Here is an 18784-nt window from a genome sequence, read left to right as displayed (position 1 = left end):
ATCCCGCCCACCTCCTTCCTTCCTCATAGCAGCCGGCGGCAGGTAAGGAGATGTTCCTTGCTCCTGCGGCTTTACACACAGCGATGTGTGCTGCCGCAGGAACGAGGAACAACATCGTACCTGTTGCGGCACCGGCATTATGGAAATGTCGGAGACTACACCAATGATACGATAACAACGCTTTTGCGCTCGTTCATCGTATCAAAAAGGTTTTACACACTACGACATCGCAAGTGACGCCGGATGTGCGTCACTTTCGATTTGACCCAACCGACATCGCACCTGCGATGTCGTAGTGTGCAAAGCCGGCCTTAGTTGAGACCTAATAAATATGTACAAGTATATCAGAGGGCCATACAGAGATCTCTCCCATCATCTGTTTGTACCAAGGACTGTGACAAGAACAAGGGGCATTATCTTCTGCACCAGCATAGAAGAGGGTTCTTCACGGTAAGAGCAGTGAGGCTCTGGAACTCTCTTCCTGAGGAAGTGGTGATGGCCAACTCACTGAATGAATGAATGAAAGAGAGGATTGGATGCTTTTCTTGAAAGCAACAGGTTAGAAGGTTATGAATAACATAATATTACAGGTAAATAGGTGCCCCAGCTTAGGTGGCGGGAAATAATTTTTTCCCTATGAAGAAAATTGGCTTCTACTCTATGGGTTTTTGCCTTCCACAGGTTCAACACTGGAGAACAGCAGCACTAAAAATAGGCTGAACTAGATGGACATAAGGTCTTCCTTCAGCCTTAGAAACTATGTTACTATGTTAGATCACACATACAATCAGGTCACGCACACACACCAATCAGATCGTATACACACACCAGTCGGATCGCAGACACACGAGTCAGATCGCACACACACACACCACACACACACCACATCCAGCGACAATCATTTCTTCTCGCCGGCAGAATCCTGAGAGGCAGTGCGGTGGAGCGCAAGGATCTGCCACAATGTTAGCTTACAGGACCTGCGAACACGTGACTTCCTCCCATTATTCCCTTTGGCTGGATGCATTCTTTAACGCTGGATGTGGAGTGAATGAGTCAGTCTGTCTGTGATCTGCTGTGTCTGTGATCTGCTGTGTCTGTGATGTGGTGTGCTGTGTCTGTGGTGTGCTGTGTCTGTGGTGTGCTGTGTCTGTGGTGTGCTGTGTCTGTGGTGTGCTGTGTCTGTGGTGTGCTGTGTCTGTGGTGTGCTGTGTCTGTGGTGTGCTGTGTCTGTGGTGTGCTGTGTCTGTGGTGTGCTGTGTCTGTGGTGTGCTGTGTCTGTGGTGTGCTGTGTCTGTGGTGTGCTGTGTCTGTGGTGTGCTGTGTCTGTGGTGTGCTGTGTGTGAGTGTGTCAGCCAGAAGTAGGGGGGACGGCATGCAGCACCCACTGGAGATCACAAGGAGGACCTGAAAACCATGCAGACGTCCGGGTCTGGTAAGTCTGAGTCTCCTGAGAAGTTGGGGGGGTTTTCTGCTTTTTTGAGGGGTAAACTTACCCCCAACCATGTTTCTCCAAAAACAAGACCTTCTGCAAACATAATCCCTAGTGCTTTTTTAGGAAGCAAAAAAAGTATAAGACAGTGTCTTATTTTTGGAAAAACACGGTATATATGAATAAAGTAATTCTGTTGCATTAGGATGTCTGATTGCTTTTTTCTGTTTCGGGTTGGTTCTCATTGCGATCTATCCGGTGTCCTTTCATTATACACACTTGATCTTTTATATTGTATATGCTAAATCGAGCAAGATGTACTGTGTGTTTGTTGAATTTTCTTTATTATGTATGTGTGTATATTTATATATAATATATATTAGTGTGTGTGTATATACACATACACACACATAATATTTTACTCCGAGCTGTATCTGTACTACATGGAACCTGTCCTCGGTGAGCACGACGACATCTCCGTGCGCCCCTAGACTAGATGTGAAAACTGAGTTGTTAATAAGCATAAAGCCGCTGCAGACTCTGTAGTGCAGCAAATAGTCCCCTTGGGCATCCAAGACGCACAGCACGTCTCGTGAAAGTCTGTCAGAAAAAGAAAAATATTTCTAGCCCTAGATCTGCTGTCCGAGAAAGGAGGACCTAATGTCCTGCTGCCTGCAGGACTCCTGGAAAAAGGATTGCCAGTAATGTAGTTTTATGTTTTTGTACTTACAATGTAACGTTGCCCAATAAGAATGTGGAAACTGGTGTTCTGCAGTCTGGTTACACAGTAAGCTGTGGGACGGACATTGTAATAATTAAGTTGTTTTCCAGTCCCATGACCCCCATTTGTTACCCTTCCTCTATTGCTTTCATGTATGACCTCTGGCCTCATTGCCCCTGGTGTGTAACATCTGAATCTTTTCCCCCCTGGTGTGTAACATCCGAACCTTTTCCCCCCTGGTGTGTAACATCCGAACCTTTTCCCCCTGGTGTGTAACATCCGACCCTGTGCTTTGCTACCTGCCTTTATTACCGTGTGACAGAATGTCTGCTGGACCTCACTAATATCAACACGTCCTGTAATGGCAACCACTGATGTAACGAGTCTCTCGATGACCTGTTTTCCACCTAAAAAATATTCCTCCATCACATGTGAATTATATTTTTGATCAGTGGAAGGAATGGAAGCAAATCAGTTTAATATTACAGAGCAGGGTAGAGGGGGGAAAGCACTGAGGAGCAGGGGGTGGTGGTTTATGGCGATGAGGGGCAGGGGCTGGTGGTGGTTTAGAGCGATGAGGGGCAGGGGCCGGTGGTGGTTTAGAGCGATGAGGGGCAGGGGCCGGTGGTGGTTTAGAGCGATGAGAGGCAGGGGCCGGTGGTGGATTAGAGCGATGAGGGGCAGGGGCCGGTGGTGGTTTAGAGCTATGGGAGGCGGGGGGGTTTAGAGTGATGAGGGGCACCTAAAAAATATTCCTCAATCACCTGTGAATTATATTTTTGATCAGTGGAAGGAACAGAAGCAAATCAGTTTAATGTTACAGAGCAGGAAAGAGGGGAGCAAGCACTGAGGAGCGGGGGGTGGTGGTTTATAGCGATGAGGGGCAGGGGGTGGTGGTGGTTTAGGGCGATGAGGGGGTGATGGTGGTGGTTTAGAGCGATGAGGGGGTGGTGGTGGTGGTTTAGAGCGATGAGGGGCAGGGGCCGGTGGTGGTTTAGAGCGATGAGGGGGTGGTGGTGGTGGTGGTTTAGAGCGATGAGGGGCAGGGGCCGGTGGTGGTTTAAAGCGATGAGGGGGTGGTGGTGGTGGTTTAGAGCGATGAGGGGCAGAGACCAGTGGTGGTTTAGAGCGATGATGAGGGGCAGGGGGGTGGTGGTGGTTTCGGGCTCTGGAGAGAAGTGGTGGGTGGTGTTATGCTCACAGGGCGAGTGCTGTTTTAGAGGGTCTACTGGACCGAAAGTACAGTTCACTTGCCTGAGGGAGCCAACTGAACCATCCGCCGAGTCTTCTCCAAGCGCTTGTAGGCAGAGGGCAACCCCAGGGGATCAGCAAAACCCCGGCAGCTGGCACAACGGACACAGCAGTCTCTGGGTAGAATGCAGCAGCAGGCAGAGTAGTGCATCCGTCCAGTATAGATGGATGGAACGGCAGCAGCAACCAGTGTGGATACTTGCGTTGGCGGGTATCGTGATAGCCAGCTGGCATGGATGGAAGGTTGTACGGAACAAAGACAGCTTTCATGGCAGGTGTGACCCCACTTGAGCATGTTCCCGGATCTCCAGTTCAGAACCAATTCATGCTTCCGAAGCCACGGTAGACCCAGCAATAATAGATGTGACATTCCCGGAAGGACATCATAGGCGATTCTCTCCGTATGCAGCATTCCCACACGTAGGACAGGCTTTCTATCCACCAACAACACTATAATGAGAGTTTGCAGCTGACGCACCGGAATCCGATGCCGATCCACTGTTATGGCCTGCTGCACAAAATTCCTGTCAGCTCCAGAAGGGCCAGTTCAGAGAATCAGAAGTTGACGCCGGTTACAGACACTATTATATATAGAGGTAAAGAGGACTTGCAATCACCTAGGGAAGCCTCTCCTACTGACCCTAGGCTGGAAAGTTTCCCGGCTTCTTGGGACAAAAGCGGATAAGGTGCATGGGACTTATGCAGTAGAAACACCCTTCACTGGTGCGACGGGTCTCCTGGCAACGGCGGTCTGGACGCACTTGATCTATCTTCATAGGCTTGGAGGATACAGCAGGAGTTACTGGTAGTGGCACGAGGGGCCCTGGAATGATGGAGTCAAGCGCCATGACCTCTTTTAACAGTTCGACTCTCCAGACCGTTCTTGGAACTGGAGGTCGATGCAGATAGCCAGCGATATCATGTCTTCCAGAGAATATGGGACATCTTGACCCGCTAATTTGTCTTTTATTCTTCCGGACAACCCCTCCCAGAATACGGCCACCTGCGCTTCATTGTTCCAGCCTAATTCGGAGGGTATGATGCGGAACCAGACGGTGCATTTGCCTATGGTGAGGCTCCCTTGGTGGAGTTTGAGCAGCGAGGATGCGGTCAAAGAAACTCGGCCAAGCTCATCAAAAACCCTGCGGAAAGTTTTTTTAAGAACAGTGGTAGACTCTGGGTAATTGGATCATCTCTTTCCCATAAAGGATTAATCCACGCCAGAGCTTCACTGGTTAAATGCAACATCATAAAGGCCACCTTGGTCCCATCCGTGTGGAACAGGAGTGACAGCAGCTCGAAGTGCAGGGAGCACTGGTTTATGAAGTCTTTGCATAACTGGGGATTGCCATCGAAGCGTGAAGGAGACAATAAGCGGAGACTGGTATTTGGAGCCAGATTAACTTTCGGGGTAAGAACCCCGTCCGGTACCACATTAGCCAGAGACATGGTTTGGAAGTGCGCATCCAGAGACTGCGGATAAGTCAGCATCCGATCCTGTTGATCACGTTGCCGAACCAGCTCTTGTTGCCCACCTGTGAATCAAGGCAAGCCGAGGCCAGCGGGATCCGTGCCCTGGGCAAATTGTTATGCTCACAGGGAGAGCTCTGTTTTATTGGGTCCACTGGACCGAAGCTACAGATCAGTTACCTGAGGGAGGCAACTAAACTGTCCAGCGAGTCTTCTCCAGGCATTGGTAATCAGCCGGCAAAGGGCACCCCCAGGGGATCAGCAGTGCCATGGACAAAGCACAGTCTCTGGGTAGAAGACGGCAGCAGTAGCAGCCAGAGTAGTGGATCCGTCTGGGATGAATGGATGGAATGGCAGCAGCAATCGGTATGGATACTTGCGGTGACAGGTATTGTGATAGCCAGCCGACGTGGATTGAATCGGCAGCAGTGGCACAGCACTGAAATGCAAAGCGACGTCAGCAGCAGTCTTCAGCACTAAGGGACTCGACAACTTGCAGTGTACGAAACTCATTGCCCAGACACCTCCCATAGGGCAGAGGTGCCTTAAGTACCTGCAACCTCCCAGCTGACCTGAGAGGCACTTCTGGGTTAGGAGGACGCTGGCCCTTTAGGAAAAGGGGTAGGCCACCGGTGCTCCTTACGGGCAGAGGCCAAAGCCTTCAAGGTGCACAGACCCTCTGGTAGACAGCAGCATGTGATTGAGATGATGCCGACTTCTTTGCCGGGGGAGAGGGGTAGGACTGTCCAAGGACATCGGTGTGGTCGATGCAGGAGCATGGTTTTGAGTGCTGAGGAGCAGGGGGGTGAGGAGAGGGCTAAGCAGCGGGGGGCAAGGAGAGTGCTGAGGAGCAGGGGGCAGTAAAGTCGCCTACACTCTGCTGACCCCATAACTACAGAGTGCAGACCTCCTCTAGTATTAACATCAGCACAAACTGCACCCATCTTAGAGCTTCTTGGGTGAGCAGCTGCACAATGCCATACATCACTAAACACAATTCCGAGCGTCAGATCGAGCGGTGTAGTGCCACCAACCGGACTCTGGAGGAGATGTGTTCTGTGCAGTGATGGATGAGTCTTGGTATGGTGAATGCCAGGAGAATGTTACCTGTCTAACTGCATTGTGTCCACTGTATAGTTAGGTGGTGGAGGATAACGCTATGGGATTGCTTTTCAGAAGTCCATCCCCACCCCTTAGTTCCAGTGAAGGGAATTGTTAATTCTTCGGCATACAATACATTCTGGAGAATTGTAGCTTCCGGCTTTTTGGGAACAGTTTGTGGAAGGCCGTTTTCTGTGGACCATGATTATGTCCATTGCTGAATGTCTATAAGGCATGGCTGGAAGAGTTTGGTGTGAAAGAAAATGTCTGGCCACAGAGTGCTTGGACCTCAGCCCCATCCAACACCTCTGGGAACAACGACTGCAGAGAATTTGAGTCTAGTTCTCGAAAAGCATCAGGGTCTGACCTCATAAATGCTCTTCTGGATGAAGGAGCAAAAATTCCCACAGATGACTCCAAAATCCTGTAATAGGACTTCCCAAAAGAGTGAGAGACGTTATTCTGTAGAGGCTGACTCCATATTAATGTCTATGGATGTAGGATGGGAACACAGAAAAGCTCCAGGAGTGGGATTTCCTAATTCCCATAAAGACACACCCTGTACTCCATATGATTGTGACTGTGTGCTCAGTCTTCATTGTACTCCGTCATTGTGACTCTGCGCTCAGTCTTCTTTGTACTCCGTCATTGTGACTGTGTGGTCAGTCTTCTTTGTACTTTGTCGATGTGACTGTGTGGTCAGTCTTCATTGTACTCCGTCATTGTGACTCTGCGCTCAGTCTTCTTTGTACTCCGTCATTGTGACTGTGTGGTCAGTCTTCTTTGTACTTTGTCGATGTGACTGTGTGCTCAGTCTTCTTTGTACTCCGTCATTGTGACTGTGTGCTCAGTCTTCATTGTACTCCGTCATTGTGACTCTGCGCTCAGTCTTCTTTGTACTCCGTCATTGTGACTGTGTGGTCAGTCTTCTTTGTACTTTGTCGATGTGACTCTGCGCTCAGTCTTCTTTGTACTCCGTCATTGTGACTGTGTGGTCAGTCTTCCTTGTACTTTGTCGATGTGACTCTGCGCTCAGTCTTCATTGTACTCCGTCATTGTGACTCTGCGCTCAGTCTTCCTTGTACTTTGTCGATGTGACTGTGTGCTCAGTCTTCTTTGTACTCCGTCATTGTGACTGTGTGCTCAGTCTTCATTGTACTCCGTCATTGTGACTCTGCGCTCAGTCTTCTTTGTACTCCGTCATTGTGACTGTGTGGTCAGTCTTCTTTGTACTTTGTCGATGTGACTCTGCGCTCAGTCTTCTTTGTACTCCGTCATTGTGACTGTGTGGTCAGTCTTCCTTGTACTTTGTCGATGTGACTGTGTGCTCAGTCTTCATTGTACTCCGTCATTGTGACTGTGTGGTCAGTCTTCTTTGTACTCCGTCATTGTGACTCTGCGCTCAGTCTTCTTTGTACTCCGTCATTGTGACTCTGCGCTCAGTCTTCCTTGTACTTTGTCGATGTGACTGTGTGCTCAGTCTTCATTGTACTCCGTCATTGTGACTGTGCTTTCAGTCTTCTTTCTGCTCCCCCAGGTTCCTTACGTTCAGGACATTTCAAAGTTAAAGTCTCTTCCATAAGACAGTGGTCCTTCTCATCGGTAGCCCATTGAGGATGTAGAAGGACAGACACTGCATGGCTGCCAGGATAATAACCCTCGCCCTGGAGATAATTGACCTGATAACTGGAGAGGTGAGACTTTCACATTTCATCATCCTTTCTCTAGTGATAAAGCCACCGGAATGATGATGTATTATTAGAATCTGTAGTGATCAGCATCTCTCACCATTCACAGGAGCACACAGTAGTGAAGAAGACGACCGGTGAGCGAGAGACACGCTATGTTTCCAGAGGAAGGAGCCAGAGCCGCATCACAGATTTCCCGCACTCCCCGATACCTGAGAAAGAAATCCTAGAACTCACCAACAAGATCACAGAGCTGCTGACTGTAGAGGTGACTGCTGGGAGATTATACAGTGTACACTGGAGGATTCTGGGTGATGAGACTGCTGGGAGATTATACAGTGTACACTGGAGGATTCTGGGTGATGTGAGGTGACTGCTGGGAGATTATACAGTGTACACTGGAGGATTCTGGGTGATGAGACTGCTGGGAGATTATACAGTGTACACTGGAGGATTCTGGGTGATGAGACTGCTGGGAGATTATACAGTGTACACTGGAGGATTCTGGGTGATGAGAGGAGACTGCTGGGAGATTATACAGTGTACACTGGAGGATTCTGGGTGATGTGAGGTGACTGCTGGGAGATTATACAGTGTATACTGGAGGATTCTGGGTGATGAGACTGCTGGGAGATTATACAGTGTACACTGGAGGATTCTGGGTGATGAGACTGCTGGGAGATTATACAGTGTACACTGGAGGATTCTGGGTGATGTGAGGTGACTGCTGGGAGATTATACAGTGTATACTGGAGGATTCTGGGTGATGAGACTGCTGGGAGATTATACAGTGTACACTGGAGGATTCTGGGTGATGAGACTGCTGGGAGATTATACAGTGTACACTGGAGGATTCTGGGTGATGAGAGGAGACTGCTGGGAGATTATACAGTGTACACTGGAGGATTCTGGGTGATGTGAGGTGACTGCTGGGAGATTATACAGTGTATACTGGAGGATTCTGGGTGATGAGACTGCTGGGAGATTATACAGTGTACACTGGAGGATTCTGGGTGATGAGACTGCTGGGAGATTATACAGTGTACACTGGAGGACTCTGGGTGATAAGGAGAGGAGACTGCTGGGAGATTATACAGTGTACACCAGAGGATTCTGGGTGATGTGAGGTGACTGCTGGGAGATTATACAGTATACACTGGAGGATTCTGGGTGATGAGACTGCTAGGAGATTATACAGTGTACACTAGAGGATTCTGGGGGATGAGGTGACTGCTGGGAGATCATACAGTGTACACTGGAGGATTCTGGGTGATGAGCGAAGACTGCTGGGAGATCATACAGTGTACACTGGAGGATTCTGGGTGATGAGAGGAGACTGCTGGGAGATTATACAGTGTACACTGGAGGATTCTGGGGGATGAGAGGAGACTGCTGGGAGATTATACAGTGTACACTGGAGGATTCTGGGTGATGAGCGGAGACTGCTGGGAGATTATACAGTGTACACTGGAGGATTCTGGGGGATGAGAGGAGACTGCTGGGAGATTATACAGTATACACTGGAGGATTCTGGGTGATGTGAGGTGACTGCTGGGAGATTATACAGTATACACTGGAGGATTCTGGGTGATGAGACTGCTAGGAGATTATACAGTGTACACTGGAGGATTCTGGGGGATGAGAGAAGACTGCTGGGAGATTATGCAGTGTACACCGGAGGATTCTGGGGGATGAACGGAGACTGCTGGGAGATTATACAGTGTACACTGGAGGATTCTGGGTGATGAGAGGAGACTGCTGGGAGATTATACAGTGTACACTGGAGGATTCTGGGTGATGAGCGGAGACTGCTGGGAGATTATACAGTGTACACTGGAGGATTGTGGGTGATGAGGAGACTGCTGGGAGATTATACAGTGTATACTGGAGGATTCTGGGTGACGAGAGGAGACTGCTGGGAGATTATACAGTGTACACTGGAGGATTCTGGGTGATGAGACTGCTGGGAGATTATACAGTGTGCACTGGAGGATTCTGGGTGATGAGCGGAGACTGCTGGGAGATTATACAGTGTACACTGGAGGATTGTGGGTGATGAGGAGACTGCTGGGAGATTATACAGTGTACACTGGAGGATTCTGGGTGATGAGACTGCTGGGAGATTATACAGTGTACACCGGAGGATTCTGGGTGATGAGCGGAGACTGCTGGGAGATTATACAGTGTACACTGGAGGATTCTGGGTGATGAGCGGAGACTGCTGGGAGATTATACAGTGTACACTGGAGGATTCTGGGGGATGAGAGGAGACTGCTGGGAGATTATACAGTATACACTGGAGGATTCTGGGTGATGTGAGGTGACTGCTGGGAGATTATACAGTGTACACTGGAGGATTCTGGGTGATGAGACTGCTAGGAGATTATACAGTGTACACTGGAGGATTCTGGGTGATGAGACTGCTAGGAGATTATACAGTGTACACTGGAGGATTCTGGGGGATGAGAGGAGACTGCTGGGAGATTATGCAGTGTACACTGGAGGATTCTGGGGGATGAGAGGAGACTGCTGGGAGATTATGCAGTGTACACCGGAGGATTCTGGGGGATGAGAGGAGACTGCTGGGAGATTATACAGTGTACACTGGATGATTCTGGGGGATGAGAGGAGACTGCTGGGAGATTATACAGTGTACACTGGAGGATTCTGGGGGATGAGAGGAGACTGCTGGGAGATTATACAGTGTACACTGGAGGATTGTGGGTGATGAGAGGAGACTGCTGGGAGATTATACAGTGTACACTGGAGGATTCTGGGTGATGAGCGGAGACTGCTGGGAGATTATACAGTGTACACCGGAGGATTCTGGGTGATGAGCGGAGACTGCTGGGAGATTATACAGTGTACACTGGAGGATTCTGGGTGATGAGAGGAGACTGCTGGGAGATTATACAGTGTACACTGGAGGATTCTGGGTGATGAGACTGCTGGGAGATTATACAGTGTACACTGGAGGATTCTGGGTGATGAGCGGAGACTGCTGGGAGATTATACAGTGTACACTGGAGGATTGTGGGTGATGAGGAGACTGCTGGGAGATTATACAGTGTACACTGGAGGATTCTGGGTGATGAGAGGAGACTGCTGGGAGATTATACAGTGTACACTGGAGGATTCTGGGTGATGAGAGGAGACTGCTGGGAGATTATACAGTGTACACTGGAGGATTCTGGGTGATGAGACTGCTGGGAGATTATACAGTGTACACTGGAGGATTGTGGGTGATGAGGAGACTGCTGGGAGATTATACAGTGTACACCAGAGGATTGTGGGTGATGTCCGTCTGCTTGGTTGTCAGGTTCCTCTAAGGTGTCAGGACATCGCTGTGTATTTTTCTCTGGAGGAGTGGGATTATGTAGAAGGACACAAGGATGAATATAAGGATTTTATAATGGAGGACCATCCGCGTCTCCCATCTGCAGGTAAGAGGAGGCTCTTCTAGGGGGACACACGCTCGTCATTCGGTGGGGGATAAAAAAGCACACCCACCTCGAACTGTTTTGCTATGGGCTGAAAGTAAAATACTTACTAAGGTGGGTGTGCTTTTTTTTTTTTTTTTTGTTTTTTTTTTTATTTTCTCCATGAACTTTACATCTTAGGACGCAGAATTGAAGTGAAATTTGAGACAGTAACCCACTTCCCGCAGCGTGCGCGATCTATGAGGAGAGGAGGACACTGATCACGAGAGCTTACAATCTATGAGGAGAGGGGGACACTGATCACAAGAGTTTACAATCTATGAGAGAAGGACACTGAGCACAAGAGCTTACACTCTATGAGGAGAGGAGGACACTGATCACAAGAGTTTACAATCTATGAGGAGAGGAGGACACTGAGCACAAGAGCTTACACTCTATGAGGAGAGGAGGACACTGAGCACAAGAGCTTACACTCTATGAGGAGAGAGGACACTGAGCACAAGAGCTTACAATCTCTGAGGAGAGAGGGGGACACTGCGCACAAGAGCTTACAATCTATGAGGAGAGGAGGACACTGATCACAAGAGCTTACAATCTATGAGGAGAGGAGGACACTGATCACAAGAGTTTACAATCTATGAGAGAAGGACACTGAGCACAAGAGCTTACAATCTATGAGGAGAGGAGGACACTGAGCACAAGAGCTTACAATCTATGAGGAGAGAGGAGGACACTGAGCACAAGAGCTTACACTCTATGAGGAGAGAGGACACTGAGCACAAGAGCTTACAATCTATGAGGAGAGGAGGACACTGAGCACAAGAGCTTACAATCTATGAGGAGAGGAGGACACTGAGCACAAGAGCTTACAATCTATGAGGAGAGAGGACACTAATCACAAGAACTTACAATCTATGAGGAGAGGAGGACACCTGAGCACAAGAGCTTACAATCTATGAGGAGAGGAGGACACTGAGCACAAGAGCTTACAATCTATGAGGAGAGGAGGACACTGAGCACAAGAGCTTACAATCTCTGAGGAGAGAGGGGGACACTGCGCACAAGAGCTTACAATCTATGAGGAGAGGAGGACACTGATCACAAGAGCTTACAATCTTTGAGGGGAGAGGGGGACACTGATCACAAGAACTTACAATCTATGAGGAGAGGAGGACACTGAGCACAAGAGCTTACAATCTTTGAGGGGAGAGGGGGACACTGATCACAAGAACTTACAATCTATGAGGAGAGGAGGACACTGAGCACAAGAGCTTACAATATATGAGGAGAGGAGGACACTGAGCACAAGAGCTTACAATCTATGAGGCGAGGAGGACACTGAGCACAAGAGCTTACAATCTATGAGGAGAGGAGGACACTGAGCACAAGAGCTTACAATATATGAGGAGAGGAGGACACTGAGCACAAGAACTTACAATCTATGAGGAGAGGAGGACACTGATCACAAGAGCTTACAATCTATGAGGAGAGAGGACACTAATCACAGGAGCTTACAATCTATGAGGAGAGGAGGACACTGAGCACAAGAGCTTACACTCTATGAGGAGAGGAGGACACTGAGCACAAGAGTTTACAATCTATGAGAAGAGGAGGACACTGAGCACAAGAGCTTACAATCTATGAGGAGAGAGGACACTAATCACAAGAGCTTACAATCTATGAGGAGAGAGGACACTGAGCACAAGATCTTACAATCTATGAGGAGAGAGGACACTGAGCACAAGAGCTTACAATCTATGAGGAAAGAGGACACTGAGCACAAGATCTTACAATCTATGAGGAGAGAGGACACTGAGCACAAGAGCTTACACTCTATGAGGAGAGAGGACACTGATCACAAGAGCTTACAATCTATGAGGAGAGAGGACACTAATCACAAGAGCTTACAATCTCTGAGGAGAGAGGAGGACACTGAGCACAAGAGCTTACACTCTATGAGGAGAGAGGACACTGAGCACAAGAGCTTACACTCTATGAGGAGAGGAGGACACTGATCACGAGAGCTTACAATCTATGAGGAGAGAGGACACTGATCACAAGAGCTTACACTCTGAGGAGAGAGGACACTGAGCACAAGAGCTTACAATCTATGAGGAGAGAGGACACTGAGCACAAGAGCTTACAATCTATGAGGAGAGGAGGACCCTGATCACAAGAGCTTACAATCTATGAGGAGAGGGGGACACTGAGCACAAGAGCTTACAATCTATGAGGAGAGAGGACACTAATCACAAGAACTTACAATCTATGAGGAGAGGAGGACACTTTTCACAGGAGCTTACAATCTATGAGGAGAGGACACTGAGCACAAGAGCTTACACTCTATGAGGAGAGGAGGACACTGATCACAAGAGCTTACAATCTATGAGGAGAGGAGGACACTGAGCACAAGAGCTTACAATCTATGAGGAGAGAGGACACTGATCACAAGACCTTACAATCTATGAGGAGAGGAGGACACTGATCACAAGAGCTTACAATCTATGAAGAGAGGAAGACACTGAGCACAAGAGCTTACAATCTATGAGAGAAGAACACTGAGCACAAGAGCTTACAATCTATGAGGAGAGGAAGACACTGATCACAAGAGCTTACAATCTATGAGGAGAGGAAGACACTGATCACAAGAGCTTACAATCTATGAGGAGAGAGGACACTGATCACAAGAGCTTACATTATATGAGGAGAGGAGGACACTGAGCACAAGAGCTTACAATCTATGAGGAGAGGAGGACACTGAGCACAAGAGCTTACAATCTATGAGGAGAGGAAGACACTGATCACAAGAGCTTACAATCTATGAGGAGAGAGGACACTGATCACAAGAGCTTACAATCTATGAGGAGAGAGGGGGACACTGATCACAAGAGCTTACAATCTATGAGGAGAGGAGGACACTGAGCACAAGAGCTTACAATCTATGAGGAGAGGAGTACACTGAGCACAAGAGCTTACAATCTATGAGGAGAGGAGGACACTGAGCACAAGAGCTTACAATCTATGAGGAGAGGAGTACACTGAGCACAAGAGCTTACAATCTTTGAGGAGAGGAAGACACTGAGCACAAGAGCTTACAATCTATGAGGAGAGGAGGACACTGAGCACAAGAGCTTACAATCTATGAGGAGAGGAGGACACTAATCACAAGAGCTTACAATCTATGAGAAGAGGAGGACACTGAGCACAAGAGCTTACAATCTATGAGGAGAGAGGACACTAATCACAAGAGCTTACAATCTATGAGGAGAGAGGACACTGAGCACAAGATCTTACAATCTATGAGGAGAGAGGACACTAATCACAAGAGCTTACAATCTATGAGAAGAGGAGGACACTGAGCACAAGAGCTTACAATCTATGAGGAGAGAGGACACTAATCACAAGAGCTTACAATCTATGAGGAGAGAGGACACTGATCACAAGAGCTTACACTCTATGAGGAGAGAGGAGGACACTGAGCACAAGATCTTACAATCTATGAGGAGAGAGGACACTGAGCACAAGAGCTTACAATCTATGAGGAAAGAGGACACTGAGCACAAGAGCTTACAATCTATGAGGAGAGGAGGACACTGAGCACAAGAGCTTACAATCTATGAGGAAAGAGGACACTGAGCACAAGAGCTTACAATCTATGAGGAGAGGAGGACACTGAGCACAAGAGCTTACAATCTATGAGGAGAGAGGACACTGAGCACAAGATCTTACAATCTATGAGGAGAGAGGACACTGAGCACAAGAGCTTACAATCTATGAGGAAAGAGGACACTGAGCACAAGAGCTTACAATCTATGAGGAGAGAGGACACTGATCACAAGAGCTTACAATCTATGAGGAGAGGAGGACACTGATCACAAGAGCTTACAATCTATGAGGAGAGGAAGACACTGATCACAAGAGCTTACAATCTATGAGGCGAGGAGGACACTGATCACAAGAGCTTACAATCTATGAGGAGAGGAGGACACTGATCACAAGAGCTTACATTATATGAGGAGAGGAGGACACTGATCACAAGAGCTTACAATCTAGGAGAAGACAATGAGCACAAGAGCTTACATTATATGAGGAGAGGAAGACACTGATCACAAGAGCTTACAATCTATGAGGAGAGGACACTGAGCACAAGAGCTTACAATCTATGAGGAGAGAGGACACTAATCACAAGAGCTTACAATCTATGAGGAGAGGACACTGATCACAAGAGCTTACAATCTATGAGGAGAGGAAGACACTGATCACAAGAGCTTACATTATATGAGGAGAGGAGGACACTGAGCACAAGAGCTTACAATCTATGAGGAGAGGGGGACACGGAGCACAAGAGCTTACAATCTATGAGGAGAGGGGGACACGGAGCACAAGAGCTTACAATCTATGAGGAGAGGGGGACACTGAGCACAAGAGCTTCCAATCTATGAGGAGAGAGGGGGACACTGAGCACAAGAGCTTACAATCTATGAGGAGAGGGGGACACTGAGCACAAGAGCTTCCAATCTATGAGGAGAGAGGGGGACACTGAGCACAAGAGCTTACAATCTATGAGGAGAGGGGGACACTGAGCACAGGAGCTTACAATCTATGAGGAGAGAGGACACTGAGCACAAGAGCTTACAATCTATGAGGAGAGAGGACACTGAGCACAAGAGCTTACAATCTATGAGGAGAGAGGACACTGAGCACAAGAGCTTACAATCTATGAGGAGAGAGGACACTGAGCACAGGAGCTTACAATCTATGAGGAGAGAGGACACTGAGCACAAGAGCTTACAATCTATGAGGAGAGGGGGACACTGAGCACAAGAGCTTACAATCTATGAGGAGAGGAGGACACTGAGCACAAGAGCTTACAATCTATGAGGAGAGAGGACACTGAGCACAAGAGCTTACAATCTATGAGGAGAGAGGGACACTGAGCACAAGAGCTTACATTATATGAGGAGAGGAGGACACTGAGCACAAGAGCTTACAATCTATGAGGAGAGAGGAGGACACTGAGCACAAGAGCTTACAATCTATGAGGAGAGAGGAGGACACTGAGCACAAGAGCTTACAATCTATGAGGAGAGGGGGACACTGAGCACAAGAGCTTACAATCTATGAGGAGAGAGGACACTGAGCACAAGAGCTTACACTCTATGAGGAGAGGAGGACACTGAGCACAAGAGCTTACAATCTATGAGGAGAGAGGACACTGAGCACAAGAGCTTACAATCTATGAGGAGAGAGGACACTGAGCACAAGAGCTTACAATCTATGAGGAGAGAGGGACACTGAGCACAAGAGCTTACATTATATGAGGAGAGGAGGACACTGAGCACAAGAGCTTACAATCTATGAGGAGAGAGGAGGACACTGAGCACAAGAGCTTACAATCTATGAGGAGAGAGGAGGACACTGAGCACAAGAGCTTACAATCTATGAGGAGAGGAGGACACTGAGCACAAGAGCTTACAATCTATGAGGAGAGGAAGACACTGAGCACAAGAGCTTACAATCTATGAGGAGAGGGGGACACTGAGCACAAGAGCTTACAATCTATGAGGAGAGGCGGACACTGAGCACAAGAGCTTACAATCTATGAGGAGAGGAGGACACTGAGCACAAGAGCTTACAATCTATGAGGAGAGGAAGACACTGAGCACAAGAGCTTACAATCTATGAGGAGAGGAGGACACTGAGCACAAGAGCTTACAATCTATGAGGAGAGGGGGACACTGAGCACAAGAGCTTACAATCTATGAGGAGAGGAGGACACTGAGCACAAGAGCTTACAATCTATGAGGAGAGGAAGACACTGAGCACAAGAGCTTACAATCTATGAGGAGAGGAAGACACTGAGCACAAGAGCTTACAATCTATGAGGAGAGGAGGACACTGAGCACAAGAGCTTACAATCTATGAGGAGAGGGGGACACTGAGCACAAGAGCTTACAATCTATGAGGAGAGGAGGACACTGAGCACAAGAGCTTACAATCTATGAGGAGAGAGGACACTGAGCACAAGAGCTTACAATCTATGAGGAGAGAGGACACTGAGCACAAGAGCTTACAATCTATGAGGAGAGAGGACACTGAGCACAGGAGCTTACAATCTATGAGGAGAGAGGACACTGAGCACAAGAGCTTACAATCTATGAGGAGAGGAGGACACTGAGCACAAGAGCTTACAATCTATGAGGAGAGAGGACACTGAGCACAAGAGCTTACAATCTATGAGGAGAGAGGACACTGAGCACAAGAGCTTACAATCTATGAGGAGAGAGGACACTGATCACAAGAGCTTACACTCTATGAGGAGAGGAGGACACTGAGCACAGGAGCTTACAATCTATGAGGAGAGAGGACACTGAGCACAAGAGCTTACAATCTATGAGGAGAGGAGGACACTGAGCACAAGAGCTTACAATCTATGAGGAGAGGAGGACATTGAGCACAAGAGCTTACAATCTATGAGGAGAGAGGACACTGAGCACAAGAGCTTACAATCTATGAGGAGAGGAGGACACTGAGCACAAGAGCTTACAATCTATGAGGAGAGGAGGACATTGAGCACAAGAGCTTACAATCTATGAGGAGAGAGGACACTGAGCACAAGAGCTTACAATCTATGAGGAGAGGAGGACACTGAGCACAAGAGCTTACAATCTATGAGGAGAGGAGGACATTGAGCACAAGAGCTTACAATCTATGAGGAGAGAGGACACTGAGCACAAGAGCTTACAATCTATGAGGAGAGAGGACACTGAGCACAAGAGCTTACAATCTATGAGGAGAGAGGACACTGAGCACAAGAGCTTACAATCTATGAGGAGATGAGGACACTGAGCACAAGAGCTTACATTATATGAGGAGAAGAGGACACTGAGCACAAGAGCTTACAATCTAGGAGGAGAGGAGGACACTGATCACAAGAGCTTACAATCTATGAGGAGAGAGGACACTGAGCACAAGAGCTTACAATCTATGAGGAGAGAGGACACTGAGCACAAGAGCTTACAATCTATGAGGAGAGAGGACACTGAGCACAAGAGCTTACAATCTATGAGGAGAGAGGACACTGAGCACAGGAGCTTACAATCTATGAGGAGAGAGGACACTGAGCACAAGAGCTTACAATCTATGAGGAGAGGGGGACACTGAGCACAAGAGCTTACAATCTATGAGGAGAGGAGGACACTGAGCACAAGAGCTTACAATCTATGAGGAGAGAGGACACTGAGCACAAGAGCTTACAATCTATGAGGAGAGAGGGACACTGAGCACAAGAGCTTACATTATATGAGGAGAGGAGGACACTGAGCACAAGAGCTTACAATCTATGAGGAGAGAGGAGGACACTGAGCACAAGAGCTTACAATCTATGAGCAGAGAGGAGGACACTGAGCATAAGAGCTTACAATCTATGAGGAGAGAGGACACTGAGCACAAGAGCTTACAATCTATGAGGAGAGGAGGACACTGAGCACAAGAGCTTACAATCTATGAGGAGAGAGGACACTGAGCACAGGAGCTTACAATCTATGAGGAGAGAGGACACTGAGCACAAGAGCTTACAATCTATGAGGAGAGGAGGACACTGAGCACAAGAGCTTACAATCTATGAGGAGAGAGGACACTGAGCACAAGAGCTTACAATCTATGAGGAGAGAGGACACTGAGC

General features: G+C 48.0%; 1 protein-coding gene across 2 annotated transcripts in view; it reads left to right on the top strand.

The window, feature by feature from the left end:
* Positions 1 to 18784, top strand: part of LOC142303682 (uncharacterized) — a 53533-nt gene that overhangs the window by 11372 nt on the left and 23377 nt on the right. For both annotated transcript variants that reach the window (XM_075345283.1, XM_075345273.1), the window contains 3 exons: positions 7510 to 7666; positions 7770 to 7928; positions 10980 to 11103. In XM_075345283.1, the coding sequence (XP_075201398.1) occupies positions 7610 to 7666; positions 7770 to 7928; positions 10980 to 11103 (340 nt within the window). In that variant the 5' untranslated portion in view covers positions 7510 to 7609. The remainder of the gene's footprint in view (positions 1 to 7509; positions 7667 to 7769; positions 7929 to 10979; positions 11104 to 18784) is intronic.

The sequence above is a fragment of the Anomaloglossus baeobatrachus genome, chromosome 1 (assembly GCF_048569485.1).
Source record: "Anomaloglossus baeobatrachus isolate aAnoBae1 chromosome 1, aAnoBae1.hap1, whole genome shotgun sequence".
NCBI lineage: Eukaryota > Metazoa > Chordata > Amphibia > Anura > Aromobatidae > Anomaloglossus > Anomaloglossus baeobatrachus.
Note: the sequence above shows the minus strand (reverse complement) of the source record. Positions and strands in the feature narration are given on the sequence as shown.